This window comes from Peromyscus maniculatus, chromosome 2, assembly GCF_049852395.1.
Source record: "Peromyscus maniculatus bairdii isolate BWxNUB_F1_BW_parent chromosome 2, HU_Pman_BW_mat_3.1, whole genome shotgun sequence".
Classification (NCBI taxonomy): domain Eukaryota; kingdom Metazoa; phylum Chordata; class Mammalia; order Rodentia; family Cricetidae; genus Peromyscus; species Peromyscus maniculatus.
In genome coordinates, this window is record NC_134853.1 from 171,304,282 (window position 1) to 171,325,033 (window position 20,752).

The 20,752-nt window shown below is 53.2% G+C and overlaps 2 protein-coding genes across 2 annotated transcripts; one reads left to right on the forward strand and one right to left on the reverse strand.

Moving 5' to 3' along the window:
• Nucleotides 1–941: 941 nt before the first annotated feature.
• Lrrc47 (leucine rich repeat containing 47) lies at nt 942–14,310 on the forward strand. The gene is made up of 7 exons (XM_076565789.1): nt 942–4,323; nt 10,020–10,472; nt 11,597–11,713; nt 12,508–12,623; nt 13,075–13,177; nt 13,653–13,742; nt 13,895–14,310. Exons 1-7 carry the CDS (start codon nt 3,703–3,705, stop codon nt 14,138–14,140), a joined length of 1,746 nt encoding a protein of 581 aa, XP_076421904.1. The 5' UTR covers nt 942–3,702; the 3' UTR covers nt 14,141–14,310.
• Nucleotides 14,311–17,431: 3,121 nt separating this feature from the next.
• Nucleotides 17,432–20,276, reverse strand: Smim1 (small integral membrane protein 1 (Vel blood group)). The gene is made up of 4 exons (XM_006984068.4): nt 20,146–20,276; nt 19,743–19,870; nt 17,851–17,979; nt 17,432–17,594 (listed from the first exon to the last, which is right to left on the reverse strand). The coding sequence occupies exons 3-4, from the start codon at nt 17,958–17,960 to the stop codon at nt 17,468–17,470; spliced, it is 237 nt and encodes a 78-aa protein (XP_006984130.1). The 5' UTR covers nt 17,961–17,979; nt 19,743–19,870; nt 20,146–20,276; the 3' UTR covers nt 17,432–17,467.
• Between the last annotated feature and the right edge of the window lie 476 nt (nt 20,277–20,752).

The following is a 20,752-nucleotide window of genomic DNA, read 5'->3' on the forward strand; positions in this document are numbered from 1 at the left end:
AGCTGGTAGTGTGTTTGCCCAGTGTACACAAGGCCCTATGATGGATCTCCCAGCATTTGAGAATTAGAAGCAGGGGATCCCAAGTTCAAGGTCATCGTTTGGCTACATGTGAAGTATAGGCTAGCCTGGGCTACATGCAGCCCTACCTGCAAAGGAGGGGAGGGTGTTATAAATCACTCTGAAGTTGTAGTGAGAGTAGCTCAGCCCTTAATGTTGGCAGAGTCTTGGGAGAGCTGGGTCTCTAAAGCACTGTTGAAAATGAGTTATGAGTTTACTATCAACATGCAGAACAGAGAATTCACCCTGTAGAATGACTTCTCAAGAAGAGGCAGACTGACCCATGCTGCATTCATTCTGCAGGCCTAGAATGCAAACAAACACAGATAAACTTAAGGCATCATTTTAAAGGGGGTGGGTTTTTTGGTTGGTTGGTTGGTTGGTTGGTTGGTTGGTTGGTTGGTTGGTTGGTTTGTTTAAAAGGTCTCATCATAACCCAGGCTGACCTCAAACTCTCCCACTCTGTCCCTTCCCCAGCTCGAACATCCTGTTCTATGGGGGCCATTTCACTCAAACCGACACGGCCTTTTTCCCCCACTGCCAGGTCAGGCTGATCCTAGACAGACCTTCTCAGTGGTCGGGCAGAGCCCCATCCTTGCAGACCACGGCCCTTCACCACAGTCTGACCATAGAGGTAGCTCTTATGGAAGAGGCCCAGGAAGGGGCCCAGGAACCTTATTCAAAACAGGTGAGGGTGTTGCCTGCCACTAGGCTCTTAATCCCAGGGTCTGATCCTCCTGCCTCCCCTTCTCCATACTGACATTACAAGCCTGTGCTACCATATCCACAGCAAGGATTCCCAACTGCACATGTTGGGTCGTGGGTTCGTGCCCCACGTCGGGTGCCAGATATAGTGAGAAATCCAAGGGAGTCTGTTTAAGGGGTATAATGAATTTATTAGGACATGAATTGGAAAAGACAACTCACTAAACAGAATAGGCAAATCATTGCAGGGTCCCATAAGGCTGAGGTCCTGTCCCACACTGTTCTGCCAATCCAATTCTGTACCATCCAAGCACATGAAGGAGAGAAGAGAGTACTGTACATGCCTCTCAGGTCTTAATGGTAGCCCTGAGGCCACACCCCAGGGGCTGGTACTTCAAGTTCATAGGTGGAAAGGTAACCACTACAGGTTTCAGAGGAGAAGAATATTAATATGTGGCCTAAAGACTGTTTTTGTGATATTTTAGTGAAGAGTGTATCTGCTTTCAACCCTTGTCTAAAATCTGGCCAAGGCTAAATTGAAGTTGGTAATTGTGTTGGCAGAGGAGATTTCAAAACAGCTGAGTGTTGACTGTGTCTTCTAGTTATTAGTGGCCAGTCTTATTCAGATCTATAATGAAAAGGAGCAAGCTGTGTGGTGGTATTGTGTTCCCCAAAATATTGTGCACCCTAATAAACTTATCTGGGGTCAGAGACAGAACAGCCACTAGATAGAAAGTCTAGAAAATGGTGACACTCACACCTTTAATCCTAGCATTCCAGAGGCAGAAATCCATGTGTTCAATCATGGTGACTCATGCCTTTAATCCCAGAAAGTGAGCCTTTAATCCCAGGGAGTGGTGGTAGAAAGCAGAAAGGTATATAAGGCGTGAAGACCAGAAACTAGAAGCTTTCAGCTGGTTAAGCTTCAGGCTTTCGAGCAGCAGTTCAGCTGAGAGCCATTGGGATGAGGACACAGAAGCTTCCAGTCTGAGGAAACAAGACCAGCTGAGAAGTTGGCCAGGTGAGGTTAGCTGTGGCTTGTTCTGTCTCTCTGACCTTCCAGCTTTTCACCCCAATAACTGGCCTCAGGTTTGATTTTATTAATAAGAACTTTTTTAAGATTCCTGCTACAAAGCTGAGCAAGGAAAAAATACGAAATGTATAATTTGAGGAGAAAAGGGGTACCCAGGGAGTATAAACAGTTTAAAGAAAAGACTCATGCTAAGTGCAGTAAAGGGAGTGGTGATCTCAGAGAAAGATCACACCCAGCTAAGCTTCCAACTTATGAAAAGGAATTGTAAAAAAGCTCAGGGCCAGGTGTAGTGGCCCATGCCTTTAATCCCAACACTCAGAAGGTAGAGGCTGACAGTTCAAAGCTGGCCTGGTCTATACAACTAGTTTCAGGACAACCAAGCTTAGGCAGTAAAGGAAACCATTGGCAAGAGAAAACTGGTGAAAATGTATTTGAATGAGGTGACTGTACTGCCCCAGCAAGCAGCAGAACTTGGAGGCATCAGCCAGTGGTTCTAACTTTAAAGTCCAGGATATAAGAGAGGGGTTATGGAATCTCCCTCTGCAACTAAGAAAAGCCCCTGAGGCCAGGCATGTGTCAGGGGTGCCCTTACATGGAGGCCTTTGTGTGAAGCTGTGAAGGTGAAGCCTGGATTGCCTTGGAGACCCCAAGATGTTGGAGATGCCAGAGTCATGGGATACCTGCTGAGGAGAGCTGCTAACAGAGTGGAACCAGCCCAAGAGAGAGAAGTGTTACAGTCAACAGAGCTGAAAGGAGTTGGAGATAGCACTTTGACATCAGACATAGAGATGCAGAATTTGGAGTTTGCCCAGCTGGTTTTCAGATTTGCTTTGGTCCAGTATTTCCTCACTGTGCTCCCTTCCCTACGTTTTGGAATGGTAATGTATATCCTGTGCCAGTGTATGTTGGGAGTATGTGATCTGGTTTTTTATTTGATTTTACAGGTAAGAGATTGCATTGTGTCTCAGAAGAGACTTTGAACTTTGGACTTTAAAACAGTGTAGAGCTATTATAGACTATGGATGGGGACTTTTAAAGTTGAACTCAATGCGTTTTGCATTATGACATGGCTACAAGCCCATGGGAGCAGAGTTTTGTTCTAGCCTATTATTTCTGACCACTAGGTCTCACGCTGGAGCATTAATTACTGCCTATGGAAACTTGATAGCTCCCCCCTCGAAGGAAGACAGAACTACTTCAACTTCTTGGACCACCTTGCAGGACCAGAACGTAAAGATGGCTAGGTCATACATTGACCCAAGACGGCTCCCTCCCACCAGTACCGGGGATTGAACCTTGGGCTGGCATATGTTTCTAACAACTGGGTTGCCTCTTGTTGCCTGTCCCAATTCTTCCTCTACTTAAACCTAAGGCACACGTCAGTACCCTGAAGACAGGCTACGGGGTTCACTGGAGCCCTTTCCCTCATTCCAGTATGCCATACTGACTAAATCTATTCTCATTGCCTGTCTTCTTTTATTATTTTTGAGATGTGGTCTCATGTCGCCCGACTGACCTCAAACTTGCTATAATGCTGAGGGTGACACTGAACCCCTAGTCCTCCTCCCTCCGCCTGCTGAGCGCTGGGTTGGCAGGTGTGCACCGCCACGCACCGTTTAGGCAGTGCTGGGAATCAAACCGAGGGCTTCGTGCGCGACAGACGAGCGCTCTACTGATTGAGCGACATCCCCAGTACAATTGTGTCCTTGGCTGGCGTTTGGGTGTTGGGGAAGGCGGCCACCCTAGCCTTAGGATTCCCAGGACGACCCGCACCCACAGTGGACGGCCCCAGGGAGTCTTCCAAGTGGCCGCCCCGCCCACCCACCCCACACGTGCTCTCTGTGGTCATTTCCGGCTCCCGCAGGAAGTAAGCCACCGCACTCCGGAAGCGGCGCGCGGACGGTGTGATGGCGGCGGCGGCGGCGGCCGTATCCGAGGCCTGGCCAGAGCTGGAGCTGGCGGAGCGCGAGCGGCGTCGCGAGCTGCTGCTGACCGGGCCGGGGCTGGAGGAGCGGGTGAAGGCTGCGGGGGGACGGCTGCCGCCGCGGCTCTTCACGCTGCCGCTGCTGCACTACCTGGAGGTGAGCGGCTGCGGCAGCCTGCGTGCGCCGGGGCCCGGCCTGGCTCAGGGCCTGCCGCAGCTGCACAGCCTGGTGCTGCGGCGCAACGCGCTGGGACCCGGCCTGAACCCGGAGCTGGGGCCGCTGCCCGCGCTGCGCGTGCTCGACCTGTCGGGCAACGCGCTGGAGGCGCTGCCGCCGGGCGAGGGCCTGGGCCCCGCCGAGCCTCCCGGGCTGCCTCAGCTGCAGAGCCTCAACCTCAGTGGCAACCGCCTGCGCGAGCTGCCCGCCGACCTGGCGCGCTGCGCCCCCCGCCTGCAGAGCCTCAACCTCACCGGCAACTGCCTGGATGCCTTCCCCGCCGAGCTCTTCCGACCCGGAGCTCTGCCCCTGCTCAGTGAGCTCGCGGCTGCCGACAACTGCCTGCGGGAGCTCAGTCCTGACATCGCGCACCTGGCTTCGCTCAAGGTCAGGTGGGGCTCAAGGGGTGGGGAACGTGTCCCTCCTTGGAGGATGCCTTTGCCTTCCGCATCCAGTCCATTCCAGATCGCTTCTCAGACCCTCGTGCTCAGGGGTCTCTGGACGTGCGACAGTTCTAGAGTTGTTTTCAAACTGGGTCTTCTTATGTGGGAAGAAGTCCAAGAGCAGGGAGCCAGGTCTAGTTCTTTTATGTGTAATTGTAACTGATCGGGTTTCCAAATGGCGGTGCATCCAGAGAAGGCACAAAAACGTGAGAGAATTGGAATTGGCGTTGTATGACGGATTGAGGTCTATACAGTATTCACCCTAAGAACAGCCTTGAGAGGTCAGTCCGGGTCGTGGCTTCCGTTTCATGGAAAGCTGAAGTGCTTACCCAAAACCAACTCTAGGTGTCTAGAGTTTTTCCGCAGGACTGCTTTGTGTACGTGACTGGTTTCTTGTCCTTTTGTGGACCCAGGGTCCCTCCATGCTTGATGACCACCAGCTTCTCATTAAGTCTGTTGGGTGAGGGATGGGAAGGATGCAGAGCCACAGCCAGACCTAAGTCCAGTCTGGGCTCTCCACAGTTCCCCCCTCTATGTGCATCCTTGGCAGGGTAAGCCTCTATCTTCTGCTTCTCATCCTTGAGTTTATGCAGCTCTTTCATAATGAAAGTATATCGACATAGCAGATGGATTTGCAAGGAAATTTGCTCTTGAGAGACTGAGCTCACTTTGCAGTTATTCCTGTATGTCTAGTTAAAGACTTGGCTGGTAATATGTTTCCTCCCCCCCCCCTCTCTCTCTCTCTCTCTCTCTCTCTCTCTCTCTCTCTCTCTCTCTCTCTCGTGTGTGTGTGAGGAGAGAGAGAGAGAGAGAGAGAGAGAGAGAGAGAGAGAGAGAGAGAGAGAGAGAGATGGACCAGCCACTCTGCAGAATACCTGTTTTTTGGCATCTCCTGGAGGAGGCTGTGGGATGTGACTCCCTGAGGTGCCTTGGACCTCTAGGTCATAGGCGTCCCTATGGCTTAGGTGGGATACAAGCTGTACACTATGCCTTCCTATGTAGTAGATTGTAAACAGAGACTTTTCTCTGTCCCGCACCATCCCGTAGCCGGAGACTTATATGAATTATAATATAATTATATTCACTCAGAGGCTTATATTAATTATTAATGTTTGGCTAGTAGCTCAGACTTATTACTAATTAGCCCTTACATTTAAGTTAACCCATTTCTTCTATTGATCTATGTATCACCGTGTGGCCCGTGGCTTACCTGTGTTCTAATACATCTTGCTCCTTTGGGGGCGACTGGTATTTGCCCCGACTTCACTCTTCTTCATCTCTGTCTTCAGTTTGATAGTCCCACCTAACCTTATTCTGCCTCACCATTGGCCAAGCAGCTTTATTTATCAACCAATGGGAGAACACATTCACGGTGTGCAGAAAGACCATTCCACAGCAGTAGATGTTTTGGTTTTCCAGGAGGACTGATGCTTGCTACACTATGACGCCTCTCTTTGTGTCAACCACTGGCCTGCGTTGGTTCCACCGATTGATTCAGCTGCCTTTGCTACCAGTCACTTCGGTTGCTGTTCAGCTTCCACTGGGCTGAGCTGACTGCCTGTTGTCTACATGTCATCCATCTTCTTGGAACGCCTCTCTCTCTTCACCTGGCAACTCAAAGCAGAGTTGTCAGGCTTCAACGCTTAGCCTCTTGGCACTAAACCACATTCCACTGGTTCGGAAAGCAAAGCCCAGTACAGGCAAGGATGTGGACACAGAAAGCCTGCACAATTAGGCCCAGGACAATGACACTAAGGCCTCTGCGTATCTCCTCACTTCCAGAAAAGAGAATCAAATGCAGGTGCCTTGGCCATGGCGCCACACTAGCTTGAGGGGCCACCAACAGGACCACAAAGCCATGTAGTTCCTCAGCCCTAATGGAGAACAGTAGGAACACTCTTTGAGTCTGCTGTTTAGGCATCTGGGGCAAGGAATGCAAGGAGCAGCTGGCCTTCCTCTGCTGTCCTTTGTCTCCCCTGTTGACTATGCTTATTAGGGTGTGGACTTATGCTCTGCCTTAGACCTGTGTGGCTTGGTTTCCTTTCGGGGGAGACCTGTTAACCTAGAGTAATATCCATTCTCTTCTTCTGGGGTTCTGTGGCCTCTTAGGAATCATGCCAGGGCTGTGGTAAGCCAGGGAGGGTTACGTAACATCACTCCAGCCTGTTCCTGTAGTGTCTATCAGCCAGACCTGCGCTGTTCTCCTGTTGGAGCCCACTAGCTTTCCTAGTGGCTGTACCCAGCAGGACTGCATAAGAGGTTGATTGGACCATGGGCCTGAGTACCAGGTGTTTGGAAGGCTCTGCACCTGGCTGTAACTAGCAAGGGGGAGGTCTTTTGCCCCTCCCTTTGGCATTGTTATAAACAGCCCTTTGGAATAAAGTTCTGGGCCAGTGGAGAAGGATCCAGGCCCACCCAAGGCTATCCTGCATTTTTCTCTGTTTCTCTCCCCTCTTTATTTCTATCTAAGTTTCTTAACCCTCATTCCTCAAGAGTCCCTGGGGTAAATAAATGTGGGAGCTGGTCTCCCACACTCTCCAATTGAGACTGCTGAAGTAGACAGAACAGCACCTTAGTCATCAAAGACATTCCCAGGGAGATTCTTCTTGGCTAAGGGTTGGTCCCTCCCTGTAGCTCACACACGGAACAGACAGCTGTCTCTGACAGGAGAATCTGGGGTAAACAGATCCTTCCCAGTCTTTGAATCTCAGTTGTTGTCAGAAGTAGCTAGATTCACCAGGGGGACCTAGTAAGTCCAGATTCGTCCAAAAGCCGTTGCCATGTTGTGGTTTCTGAGATTGAGGTGGTCCCTTATGTGTTTCCCACAGACACCATCTCACATCGCCCTCACCACTGTGTTGTGATCCCTTTCCTAGCAGGTGTCTAATGCAGAGGTGGCCCAGGATGTCACTGTCCTGGGTAGGGTTTGTGTTCCTGGGGATGCTCTGGTGTCAGAAGTTGAGCACATCCTGCAAGGCATCCAGATGCCCCAAACAACCACTCACAGCTTCCCCTAGGCACTGGGAGCACATCTACCCTTCCTATTCCTCTGCTATTGTTACTTTCCACACAGGAGGGCCCCAATGCTTCCCATCACAACTGGAACCCAGGCTCCACCCCCATGACAAGGTCTCTCTCTAGGCACTGATAGCTGGCTGAACATGAGCAAGCATCACCTTCCTCACAAGGATGCTTCACCCCGTGGCTCTGCGGCAGGACCTGCCTGCCTCTCTCTGACTTACTCTTTTTTGCCTCTGTCCTGTCCTTGTCAGGTGGTGTCCCTGGAAGATGCCCCTCCTCTAATGGCTGTTTCTGAGGTGGTGCTGGACACTCAGCCCTGCCACTGCCCCCTCTGTTTATTGCTGTCCTAGGTCTTCAGTGAAGTGCATTTCAACAGTGGAAGCAGAAACATCTCATTTAACCCGGTGTTTGAGAAGTGCGATGTCATCCCAGTGTGGTTTGGGCATTTCCACAAAACCATGTCCTCGCACGCCCACAGGGCTGCAGACAGACTGCTGCAAACTGACAGTCAAATAAGACCTGCACCCAGTCTCTCAGGCTTCCAGGGGGCCAGTTCCTCTGGGCTAGTGACCCCACAGGGTTGGGAGGAAGGTACAGGCTTTGGCACTCGGCTCCTGATCGTGTCATAGTGGTCCTCAGAGTAGTTACTGAGGAACCAGCTAGGTCCTGCGGGTTCTCTGCCTCCAGTGGGGAGAGACGCAGAATATAGATCTGAAATGCCCCAAACTCACCTGAGTGCTGACATGACTGCCCTGTGGAACATGGCAGCCAACACTCATGAGCTTGCTTCAGGCTGCATGTATAGAGCGGCTCAGCCGTGTGCTTGCCCTGGGTTCCCTCCCGAGACACCTCATTACATCACAGGCTGCATGTGTAGAGCGACTGAGCCGTGTGCTCGCCCTGGGTCCCCTCCCTCATTATGTCACATGAACACCCACATCTGAGAAAGGTCAAAGCTGCTGGCTCTGTGTGTGCTGGTGCAGGCGCACTGTGCTCGGGCCCTTCCTAGATGCAGCCAGCAATACTGCTCAGGGTGACTCCCCTGCGGGGGCGCGGGCCAGCCTTACGTTTGTACCCAGCAGGCCTTGCTCCCTTCTCACTGGCCCCTGTCACTATTTTTCCATGCGTTTCTCCTCTGGCTTTTATAGCTGTCACCTGCCTCGTGAGCTTCTGCTGAGCCTTGGTGGTGTGTCTTCCCACCACAAGCAGCCTGGTGGCTTGAGCCAAGCAGATTCCTTGTCACTTGCTTCTTCCTAAGTTAAGGCTGAGAAGTCCCACCATCCAGATCAGAAGGTGTTTCTGTGGCAGTCCCTGCCCTGTGCTGTTGTCTTCCTGTGTCCTTGCCCCGTGCTCCTAGGACTCAGCTGCCAAACTACGTCTGAGTGCTTGCTGCAAGGCACCTGCATGGCTCTAGTTTCTGAGTGCAGAGGTGAGGTGTCACACCCGTGGTGGCTGTAGACCTCACCCAGGCTCTTCTGAAAAGATGCTTGATGTGAGAGCCAAGAACAAGGCAGACCAGAGTCCCCACCAACCCTGAGAGAAGTGTTGATGGATGATTCTCCAGACTGCTTCCAAGCGAGGCATGCAGCACAAGGCACTTGTTGGCAAAGAAGCTCAGACAGGTGGCTCTTGGTTGCCTGTGGTAAAACACTGTCCTCTGGACAGAGCAGCCAGCATCCTCCTCAGAGCAGCTGCTTGCAAGAGACCAGATCAGGCTTCCTGACTGATGTCCCTCACAGAAGGAGGAGGGTTGTTGGAATTATCTCAGACACTTGTATGTAATTCTGCTCCAAGTGCATGTTGACTGTGTGATCTGGGGAGGTGTGTAGATACTCCATCCATTCATCCATGCTGTGATGAGATTTTCCAGTGGCATGGCCGCTTTGAGGTCACTCACGTTCCTGTAAGTAACCCTTACCCACGTTCTATAAGAAAGCTCATTAAAAATCGTTGGTTCCCCAAAGTGGACACTGTTGCTCTATAAGGCAGGCCAGGCATTACTTTGTCTCCCTAGAGAAGGAATTTTTGACACCCAGCCTGCCGTTGAGCGCATCCCCCTCCCAACCAAAGTGACTTCGTGGAGGCTGGAGGGCTGCATACTCTTCCCACAGTGTTCAAAACGGCAGCATCTGTGCGTCAGTAGACTAGTGGCAGGAAGCTCTTTTCCACAGACCACTGGGCTTTGTGTGTACAGATGGCATGGACACCACGGCCCTCCTGCCTTTCTCCAGCCCACCCTCGTGAAAGAGAACAGTGGTGAGGCGGTGTTCCACTAGTGATGTCATACCTGGTGTGGGGGGAGGGTTTGCTGGTGTTTATTTTTGTTCATTAAATTCAAGAAATAGGGGGTGCCATTTGAGGAGCCTGTTCCAGATTGGAAGGAGTTCTGGTCTGTCCCCTAGCCTGCTGACAGACCTGAGTGTTTGCTATGGTTGTCACAGGCCTGATGCATTGAGTTGGCCAGCCTCTGGATTGAGGGGGGCGGGGGGGTGGGAATTATGGGCTTGCAGGTACCTCATGGGGTAGCCTGGCTGTGGCTCCTGGGCCTGGACCACAGTAGAGCTTGTTGTCCACCTGCCCAGACCTGGGCATCCAGCTCTTCTCTCCTTTTCACTCCAGACACTGGACCTCTCCAACAACCAGCTGACCGAGATCCCTGCTGAGCTGGCAGACTGCCCCAAGCTCAAAGAGATCAACTTCCGAGGGAACAAGCTTCGAGACAAGCGCCTGGAGAAGATGGTGGGCGGCTGCCAGACCAAATCCATCCTAGAGTACCTGCGCGCTCGTGGCCGTGGCTGTCGGAGCAAGGGCCGGCCAGAGGGCTCCGAGAAGGAGGACAGGAAGAAGAGGCGGGAGCGGAAGCAGCGTCGGGAAAGCGGGGAGGGCGAGGAGGAGGTAGCCGACTCAGCCAGGCTGATGCTCAAGGTCTTGCACGTCTCTGAGAATCCCACACCCCTGACAGTCAGGGTAAGCCCAGAGGTCAGGGACGTACGTCCATACATCGTGGGAGCCGTTGTGAGAGGCATGGACCTGCAGCCAGGAAATGCACTCCGGCGCTTTCTCAGCTCCCAGGTGGGCGCTCAGTAGGTAGACTTGGGGGACTGCATGCTGGAGGTGGATACATGGCAGACAGACTTGGCTACATGTTGGGGTGGGCATGCATGTAGCAGGCAGATTCAGGAGTCTGTATACTGGGTATGGGGGCTGCATGTTGGGTATACCACTGGGGCCAGCAGTCAGGTCAGGAACAAGAGGTGCAAGGTGGTCTCCATGCCTCAGTTTCCCTGGTTCAGGGTATGGAAGGCAGGTCCTTGGTATACAGAGCATACCCGTGTCAAGGATCTGCTGGGCCTGGGCTGTTGGTTTCTCCACATAGCTTTCACATGTTGCCCCACTTCAGACATGAATTTATTGATGATGTTTGATACTAGTGGAAAATTTCTGATTTCTGCAATAAAATGCAGTCTATTTTATATGAGACCATGTTAAAATTGTCTCTTCTTGCCAAACATGGTAGCACACACTTTTAATCCCAGCAGAGGCAGACAGGTCTGTGAGTTCGAGGCCATTCTAGTCTACATAGCAAGTTCCAGACCAACCAAGACTACACAGTGAGGTCCTATCTCAAAAATAAATAAATAAAATAGATTAATAGATTAATAATAAATAAATGGATAATAGTAATAAATACATTTGTCCTTTCTCAGCAGCACATTCTCATGGGAGTTCCTGGGTCCGGCTAACTGGACCACTCCCTAAGGTTGCTCCTCTGGCACCTGTCTCCCTGTGAAATGAAAAGCATATCTTTGCCTTTTGTGCCTAGCAGAGACAGGTACAGCCTTGTATAAGCAAGGCCAGAGTTGTTGTCTGAGACTTCCTTCAGCAGCTCAGGGAGGAAGCCAGTAGTTCCCCCTCTCCCCAGCCATGCCCAGCCTAGCAGCAGACCTGCAGTCTGTCTTATAGATGGAGTAATAGATTGAGATGAAAGCTCTTCAAACTCTGAAGTGTCATGTTCTAGAATTTAAGAGAAAGGCTGCTGGTGACCAGATAAATACATAGTTGGGAGACAGGGAGGTGCCACTTTGTAGTGGTGAGCGTGCAGGCTAGGAGGGTACTGCAGGCAGTGCACTGGCTTTGGTGTGGGTGTCCCTGGACAGCAGGGACTCTGAGGCCCATTACTGTGCTCTCATCTGTAGACAAAGCTCCATGATGACCTCTGTGAGAAGAGGACAGCAGCTACCATTGCCACCCACGACCTCCAGGCAGTGCGCGGGCCCCTGCTGTATGCAGCCCGGCCACCCGAGGACCTTAAGGTGCCAACTGCTCTGCCCTTTCTGTCTACACTTGTGCTTTTCCTTGGGAGACTCACAGGCTGGGGGTTGGGTCTGGGAAGCAAGTGCATAAGGGACATGGTTCCTGCCTTCACTCTGGGACCCAGTGCATAGCTGTGCAAATGCCCATCGTAAGGGAGGCCTTTGGAAGGTGCTTCCTGTGCTTATTGACTTTTATTGAGACAGGGTCTCACTCTGTAGCCTTGTCTGGCCTGGAATTTTCTGTGTAGAGAAGACTGGCCTTGAACTCACAGAGCTCTGCCTGCCTCTGCACTAAGTGCTGGGATTAAAGGCATGTGCCACCATGCCTAGCTAGCTAACCAACTTTAACCAAAGATTTTGGTTTATGTCCCACTTAACAGAATACCATAGTGTGAGCTGAATCACCAGGTTGCTGCTCTGGGCTATGATTTCCAAGCTTGGATTTGGCATAGAGACCCAGGGGAAGGGACTTGGGTGCTGGGTGCATGCCTGACTCATCCAGCTCAGGTGACTGATTCCTGTCTTTCCATTGGCCTTCTGAGCAGTCGCATGTTTTTAGAAACACAGGTGTTTATGAGCTTAGAGCTTTTGAGTGTTGTACACCCCCTCTCCAGAGGGGTCTCTGGAAATGTAGCCAGCCAGTGTGTTGCATGTGATGGGCCTCAGTCTCTTGCTTCCAGATTTGGAAACTTGACCACCCACTTCCCAGCTAGAGATTAAGGTAGAGAGAGGTGTACAGCATCCCTCTTGCTCATAGGTGGCCTCAGTAGCACAGTGAGCTTTCCCTCCTACAGATTGTGCCCTTGGGGCGGAGAGAAGCCAAGGCCAAGGAGCTGGTGAGGCAGCTGCAGCTGGAAGCTGAGGAGCAGAGAAAGCAGAAGAAGCGGCAGAGCGTCTCCGGGCTGCACAGGTCAGTAGGCTGGCAGATGCAAGAGGTCTAGGCACACTACCCACAAATCAGCTGTACCTCGGCCAGCCCCTACAGCCACCAGAAGTGCAACATAACCAGAGGGAGAGGGACTGTCCCCAGACTTCCTTCTAAGAGAGAGTAACTACCCCGCCTGAAAGGGCCAGACTCCAGTGTGTGTGTGTGTGTGTGTGTGTGTGTGTGTGTGTGTGTGTGTGTGTGTGTGTGTGTGTGTGTGTGTGTGTGTCAGGGGTGGGGGTGGGGGTGTCCTGCTCCAGGTGGCCATCAGGTTCTCAGTAGTGGGGTCGTGTTGTCAGACCTAAGGCCCTCTGTTGAGCTTCACCTCCCGGGTCTCTGGGCAGATGAAGCAGCTCTGGTTCGCCTGCAGAGCTTAGCCCCTGCTTGGCTTTTCCACTAGCTCACTATGCCTGTCCCCCGGATGCCTCCCACACAGGTACCTTCACTTACTGGACGGGAAGGAAAACTACCCTTGTCTTGTGGATGCCGAAGGAGATGTGATTTCTTTCCCACCTATCACAAACAGTGAGAAGACAAAGGTAGGCAGTGTCTGAAGTGTGGACATGTCCTCTAGGCGATCCCACCATCTAGTGCCCGCTTGTGAGAGAGAGAAAGAAATGCAGCATAGAGGGCTGGGGCCCTTTGCTCCTCAGCATTGCCCACACCTGGTGCCACCCACTCTACAAAGTCACCATTGTGCTGTCCCCCAGTCTTTGCTACAAGTTCTTTGTTTTGAGACAGGTTTTCATGTAGCCCAGGCTGGCCTTTAACTTGATATATAAGCTAAGAATTACCATGAACTTCTGATCCTCCTGTCTCCACTTCCCTAATGCTAGGATTATAGGTGTGCACCGCCATGTCTGGTTTACACAGTGCTGGGGACTTAACCCAAGGCTTCATGCATACAAGGCAAGCACTCTGCACCTCCAGCCCTGCGTAACTCTGCTTATAGATTGTTCTTCTGAATACGTCCCAACACCAATAACTATTCTTTCCTGAAATCCGACTCTTAAGATTAAGAAAACAACAAGCAACTTGTTTTTGGAAGTAACGAGTGCCACGAGCCTGCAGCTCTGTAAGGACATCATGGACAGCCTCATTCTGGTGAGTGACCCCAACCCACGGTCCTGGCCATGAGGGACAGCTTTGTGTTCCCACCCTTTCATAGCTGCTGTTTGCCGCTCTGTGGGTTACTGCAGCCTGGCTTCCGACGTCCCCACTTCTCCTCTTCGTTAAAAAGTTATTTTCATTTGCAGAAAATGGCAGAGCTGAGCAAAAGCACTTCAGAAAATAAAGAGGAAGACGCACTCTCGGGTACGGAAGCTGATGCCAGCTGTGGACTTTCTGATCCCAACTTGAATCTAAGAGCTGGGAAGGATGGACAGTGCCCCCTGGTGGTGGAACAGGTCCGGGTGGTGGACCTGGAGGGGAGCTTGAAGGTGGTGTACCCATCCAAGGCTGACCTGATCACCACCCCTCCCTATGTGACTGTGGTTCGCTGACAGTCCAGGCTGCATGACTGGTCCCCTTGTGGCTCCTGTGGGTGTGCTGGCTGTAGAGGTCTGTGTGGTTGTTCTTCGTTCCTTTTCTCTGGGTATTTGAAGGTGTCTGCTTCTGTCCTGGTGACTGTTATAAAGTGAGTTGTGTCATCATTACAGCACTCATGATCTACTGCTCTCATGGATTATTCAAGTAATTGCTGGAAATGTTCTGAATCATGTGGCGAGTGACTTGGGAAAGACACCGAGCTAGGTTTGCCAGTGCAGGTCTCAATTCAGGTTAAATGGCAGGTGTTCTAGTGAACGGTACTTGTTTCTCTACAACATGTTAATGGGTTGGTCTGTTTTTAACACCTGTGCAAAGACAGTTGGGAACATCATGTTGTGATCTTAATCTTTTCAGAGCTTGCTTCCTAGCACGGTGCTGCTGCTCTGCTCCCAGAGCCGCGTCCGCCTCCCACCACTGTGCCCAGGGCTGGAGTGCTGGTCATTGTTGCTACATCCGCTCCTCGGCCTGTGTAGTGGGGCGGGTTTCTGTGAGTGGATGGGCAGGCTGGTTTGTGGGCTGTCGACCAGTGACGGGAAGGTGTGCCACACACACGGCCCTACAGCTTCCATCTCAGTGTGTCGTTGTACACCACCTGTCTCTCTCTGCGTGTGTTGACTTATGTACCCAGCACACCCCTCCATCCCTGGAGCCAACGTGATTGGTCCTGAGGACACAGCCAGCTGCAAAAGGGACGTAGTGGGCCCTGCCTTAACATCTGGCTGCAGCAGAGAACCAGGCCCTTGAGCCTCTCTGCCTGATGTCATCTTCTCTTTGGTCTTTGACCTCAAAGGACAGTTTGTCTTCTGTAAAACAACAATGGTTTGGGTTTGTTGTCTGGGGTTTTTGTTTTGAGGCTGTGCAAGAACCTTTCGTTGTCAGAACCAGCGAAGCTCCAGGTCCCTTACGGCAGTGTCCTGGACAAAGCTGGTAGGTGTTCAAGCTCCATGAGACAGGGAGCTACCTCGTGACTACACAGTCGCCTCTCATAGGTCCCTTTGAGTGGCTGTGGCAAGAGCTCGGCTATTCTGTGTGGATTCACCAAACTATGAGGGTGGAGCTGCCCCATGCCCACCTCCCACCCCCACCAGCTCCTGATGTTCCCTCCAGCACAGCCCATGTGTGAGACTCAAGTTTTTGGAACTTTTTACAAATACAAGCAGAATGCCTCTTTGTTCTAATAAAACTAATAAAACCCCTTGGTAGCAACATTTCCTCTGCACCCAGCAGCCTTCCCACTCTCGTCTCCAGGGGATAGTGCCACAGTTCTAGTGTAGCAGACTTTCACATGTGAGAATCCCCACCTGGTTTTGGGCCCCTCTGGGGGACCCCATGGCCTTATGATCACTTGAAGCAGCGCCCTGCCGAGTACTGGCCAGAAAGCTCCAGGCTGAAGATGCTGGACAGTTGCCAAGGGTGGGCTGGGAGCACCTTAGTTTGGGGTACAGGATGTGGCTAGATGCCCACCCCCTCACTGTCATCCAAGGAGTACAGAAATACCGAGAAGCCTGCATACTTTCCTCTCAACTGGAGCCCCTTGCATGGAACACACTTGATTCTCCCTGTCCCACCTCCCTACTGCACCCCATATCCCTGGCCCAGCCATGTCTGCCTTGTCTAGACATACCTGCTCCTGCCCCAAGGGTTACCAGGCCAGGGTGCACTGCTCTTGACAAGGGCCACTCTAGGCCTTGAGGGCCCTTCCCTGGAACCTTTCACTGCCTGCCTTGCAGTGGCTCATGGCTGGGGGTGCATTCCACGGTCTTGCCTCAGTTGTGGCCTGTGAGTGTGGGCAGAGGTGTCTGTTAGAATTGAGGCCTAGATTTCTAGTGCAGAGACCCAGGCCAGCTGGAGCAGCTCTACTGCAAACTCCCCCTCCCCCTCCCCCCGAGGGCCACTGAAGCTCAAGACAGTCCAAACCAGGAGCTTAGGATGAGGCCGGCCGTACCAGCCCTCCCTGGCCAGACTGGCCAAGCCCCTCAACTTGCCAGTGTGAAAAGAGCAAAGGGGAGGGAACTTTCCAACCTGGAGCAATGGGTTCAGTCGTTTGGTACCCACCACCTGCTGTCTGGCCTCCCTTCTCTGCCCACAGACAGCAGCTGCTCCTGGGCCCTCCACCCTCTCAGCTCAGGGTGCAGACCTTAAGATTTTCTAACGAATGGCCTGCAAGCCTGGGACATTTCACAGCACACCAGGGATGAGGGGTGGTCCAGGGAGATTCTACTACATAGGCCACTAGAGAGGAGACCGGTGTTCCTGCTCTAGCCACAGTACCTTGAAGTGTTGAAGGCCTTGTCCTCACATGGTCCAGTAAGGAAGGACAGGTCCAACCACATCCTAACCCTTAGGTCTGTGTTCTTGAGAGATGGCCCAGCCAGGAGGGGCACATTCCAAGACAGGGCGCCAAGCAGGAAGAGCTGTGGAGGAGGGTCAGGCCTGGAGCAAGTCACGCCTGGCTGGGCAGCACTGTTGGAACAGTCACCCACTGTTCCTTCAGTAAGCAGTGATTTGTCTACAGGCTCCTTGAGGAGTGGGGGCCTGTGAGGAGGCAGCGGGTAGGGCACCCAGCTTCCATTTTCCCTCAGGGCCATCCCTGAGGACATGCCTAGTTTGCTATGTTGTATGTCAGGTGACCCACGCCTTTAATCCCAGCACTCATGAGGCAGCAGCAGGTGGATCTAAGTTCAAGGCCAGCCTGATCTACAAAGTGATTAAGGACAGTCAGGGCTACACAGAGAAACCCTGTCTCGAAAAAAAAAAAAAAAAAAAAAAAGAATGCAATGTTGTGTTTAAGAAGGCCTCTGTGCCCTGCACAGAAACAGGAACAAGCCTATATGGGGCCCTGTCTGTGTCCCCTAAAAAGAATAGGTAGGGGACACATCATTATTCAGGGTCTTCCCTGCACAACCAGGAATCTGGAAGGCCTAGAGGACCAGGCACCTTGCCCAGTGCCACAAGGAAGAGCACACTCCTCACCCAGCCTCAGCTAAGGACAGGCCTAGGCTGAGAAAGACCCCACCCAGCATTAGCCAAAGGAGTCTGGACACCCTGGGTGCACAGCCAGCCTAAGGAGGTTCCCTACAGCTCTGCAGGGACTGAGCCTGGTCTCCAGCGTGTGTGCGTCTGGTGCTGCCTGGGCTGGGGCGTTGGGTCTTGGATCCACCCTGTGTGCTGGAGCTGTGGAGCTGTGCTGACTGCACACTGGCATCTTCTTTTGGAGGAGTGTCTTTACAAATGGTCTGCGTACATGGGAGGGAACCCCCAGGGCGGGCGTGTGGCAGCATTTATTTGCACTTGTGCACGTAGTAGCCAGTGATGTAGCCCAAGATGAAGATGATCCAGAAGAGGGCCACTCCACCCAGCACCTTCATGGCGATCCCCAGCTTGCCCGAGCACAGCTTCTGGGAGATCCTAGAGTGAGAACCGCCAGTGAGCCCAAGCCAGGGCTACAGGGAGGTTCCTGAGTGGGCTTGGGTGGGGAAGGAGGGCTAGATCAGGAAAAAGCTTGAGCGGAAGTGGAGGTCTGAGTGCTTTGCTGGAGTTGGGAGTTACCTGTCTACCCAAAGGTAAGGCCCAGAGCCGTGGGTACCTGGGTGGGCTGTCATGGGGGCTGGGGTTGGACGAGGCCAGTCAGTGCGGTGGGGGCCACGGCCTGCTGGGATTTTACCTCCTATAGCACGGGACCTCCTCAGTGCTGGACCCGGCAGTCATGCTGACCTCATCCCGGCTGCTGCTGTCCCACCTGCTGTAGTGGACGCCACTCTCCTGGGACTGCATGCTGCAGGCCTGAGGTGGGCTACAGCATGCAGAGTGGAGACAAAGACAGGCATCAGGCCAGACTCACCAAAGATGGCATGGAGTCCCTGTTAGGGGAGGGTCATTCTGGAAGGAGGGGGCGGTACTTACCAAGATAATTAGAAATTAGCTCAGGGTCGAGTCAAAAGGACTAAGCAAAGCAGGAATTCCAACCCAGGGGGCAGGGCAGTGGCCCAGCCCTGGCCCTCAGGAATGTAAGACACTGCTTTTCCAGCTGGGGCCTCTTCTGAGGGGTGGGGGACTCTCCTCCCTCGAGGGACATTTATCAGGGGAGGCAGCCAGTGCCGCCCTCAGAGCCCAGGGAAGTGTAGCTGCCAAGGACCTGATAACTGTCTTCCTCCCCAGCCCAGCCGATAAGGTCTGGAGCTGCCCTCCAAGAGAGGCTGGCAAGGGGAGGGATGAGCAGTGGCTGGTGGCTGGTACTGCCAGTCCAGCCAGCCAGGGAGCTGCCTGGTAGCAGCTGTCCTCAGCCCCTCCTCCACCTGCTGCCCCTGAGAGGAGTCAAGAAGGGCTTCTGGGGGCCCAGGGGCTCCAGAAGGCTGTAGATTGTAGATTAGCAGGAAGTAGGGCCACATGAATGCCTAGAACAGGAAGGTTCCTGTCACTAAACCATCCCTGACTCCCTCAGGGTCAGCCATTCCCAACAGACAGTGGTTTGGGAGGAGTCTCCGTGACAATGTTGCCATGCATGGCTGCTCCTGCCTACCTACAGGCCTGCACTGGACACTTGACTAACCCTCTCATGTACCCTCTGACCTCTCCTGTTACCTCTTGTTTACCTAAGGGGAACAGGGCACACACCACAAGTACAGGCTGTCAGATAAGGATAAGGTTAGGCCTCCTGTGTCCTAGGTATCCAAGTGTCCCCTCATGGCACCCAGCTCCAGGACCCTGTCTCACAGAAGCTGAGGCAATGGGAATATAGCACATCCTAGATAACCCCAAACACAGAGTGACCCAAAGGCACAGCAGGCCAGTTGGCTACAGAAAACCTCTGCAGTAGCTCAAGATGCCAGGCTGGATGGGGGAAGAAGAGAGCCATCTTAAGATGCCACAAGTGTCTTCAGATGGGGGTCCAGCTGACAGCCTGAGGTGGTGAGTGTTGCTGAAATGAGGGCTGTTTGCTGAGTACACCAGCTACCTGCACAAGGCTCAATCCCTTCCTCTAGGTGGGCAGTGGGGTGTTGGCCCCCGGTGGCAGCCTCACTGGGATGAGTTTAATACCCCAGTGCCTCCTTTGCCGTGTTACCAGCCCTGGGCAAAGTGCCAGGTGGAGCAAATGCAGAGGGAGAGCTTTTGCTTTTTCAGAGTTTAGAGCAGCCACCTCTTTCCTGCTTATGTATGGCTGGAGAGCTGTACTACACATGCAGTCTAGATAGCCACGCAACACTAGCCCTACCAGGTCTGTCTCTAAATCTACAGCAAACCCTTCCCACATGTAGAAGGGGAGGGATGAGCAGTGGATGGTGGGTATGAGGGTCTCCCCAATTTGTTCAAGCCTGAGGTAGTGGGATCCTGTTATTTGCCACCCATCTGTGGCTGGACATGGAGCTCCTTGGGCCATCCAGGGCTTTGTGCACCCTGATCTGCACAACCGTCTTAGTCATAGACACAAGTGGGAAGGGCCTACAAGGCCCCTTCAAACCCAGAGCCTCCCCTGAAGGGGTGTGCACGCAGGAGTCCAACATGCGGTTGTTCATAAGACTCGTTTGCCCACAGAGCACCTCTGAGACCCCAACTTACAAAGTCGAGTCGTGGTGGGGGCTGAAGCCTCCGGAGTTCAGAAAGGCTGTCGGGGTCTGGTCAGTGGATCCCACCTTCCCCCAGCAGGGTAAGCCAGGATGTGAGGTAGGAGGGTTGGTGCCTCAAGCCTTAAAAAAAGAAAACAAGGGTGGGGAAAGGAGCAGCTAGCTAGAGGAAAGGGAGAAACTAGCTCCAAGGGTATTCCTGGGTCCCAGCAGGAACTGGGCCGGCAGTTCCGGGCCTGATAGCCCTGGGTAGTTAGGCCGATCTAGCCCTTCCCACTCCGGAATTCTAGGGCTAGGGAAGCTCTAGCCCCGGAGGACCTAGGAGTGGTAGGGGCGTGCTGGCAGTCCCACCTCCCTGGGCTGCAATGGGAAGCAGCAGTCCGCTGAGTGCGTCTCACCTGCGCCCCTCGCCAGGGCCGCTGCGCAAGCCCGGGACGCGTCTCCAGCCCCCTGGGTGACGAGGGCGGGGCCCGAGGTTGGGGGCGGGGTCTGAGGGGCAGGACCGAGATGAGGGAGGCCAGGCTGGGAAGGGGGCAGTGAACCGGGAAGTCTAGTCCCGATGGGGAGGGGCAGACCCTCCTGGCTGCTGGAGCAGCAGAACCGAGCGGGCTGCCGGAGAGGCCTGCAGAGGGCGCCAGGTCCTTGCCCAGCCTCGCAGAGTCAGGCTCAGAGAAGGCTCGGTATCCAGGCCTTCTGCTCCCCAAATGGAGGACAGCGATGGTGCTCCTAGACTGGTGGCGCCCAGTGCACGGGCGGCTGCAGGATCAGAAGAGTGTATGCACAAGATGTGGGTAAAGAGCCACAGACGCATGAGCTTTGTATTATATTCGGCAGGGTACGTGGCACAGACTTAAGTCAAAACATCCTGACCACAGACACCAGGAGGCCGTGGATTGGGAAGAGCGGTACTCAGCACCTGCACCACCTACCCCATCCCACTCTTTCTCCTTCTTCCAATGGGGCCCCAGTAGCAAGAGCATGCCCCGGGCAGAAGTGTTGAGTCTG

What these genes read in the sequence shown, in the direction of transcription:
- Lrrc47 (XM_076565789.1), top strand. Translation starts at nt 3,703, where the DNA reads ATGGCGGCGGCGGCGGCGGCCGTATCCGAGGCCTGGCCAGAGCTGGAG. An exon ending in AGCGTCTCCGGGCTGCACAG is followed by an intron (nt 12,624 to 13,074) that starts GTCAGTAGGCTG and finishes CCTCCCACACAG; the next exon opens with GTACCTTCACTTACTGGACG. An exon ending in CAAACAGTGAGAAGACAAAG is followed by an intron (nt 13,178 to 13,652) that starts GTAGGCAGTGTC and finishes CCGACTCTTAAG; the next exon opens with ATTAAGAAAACAACAAGCAA.
- Smim1 (XM_006984068.4), bottom strand. Translation starts at nt 17,960, where the DNA reads ATGCAGTCCCAGGAGAGTGGCGTCCACTACAGCAGGTGGGACAGCAGC. An exon ending in GAGGTCCCGTGCTATAGGAG is followed by an intron (nt 17,595 to 17,850) that starts GTAAAATCCCAG and finishes TTCTCACTCTAG; the next exon opens with GATCTCCCAGAAGCTGTGCT.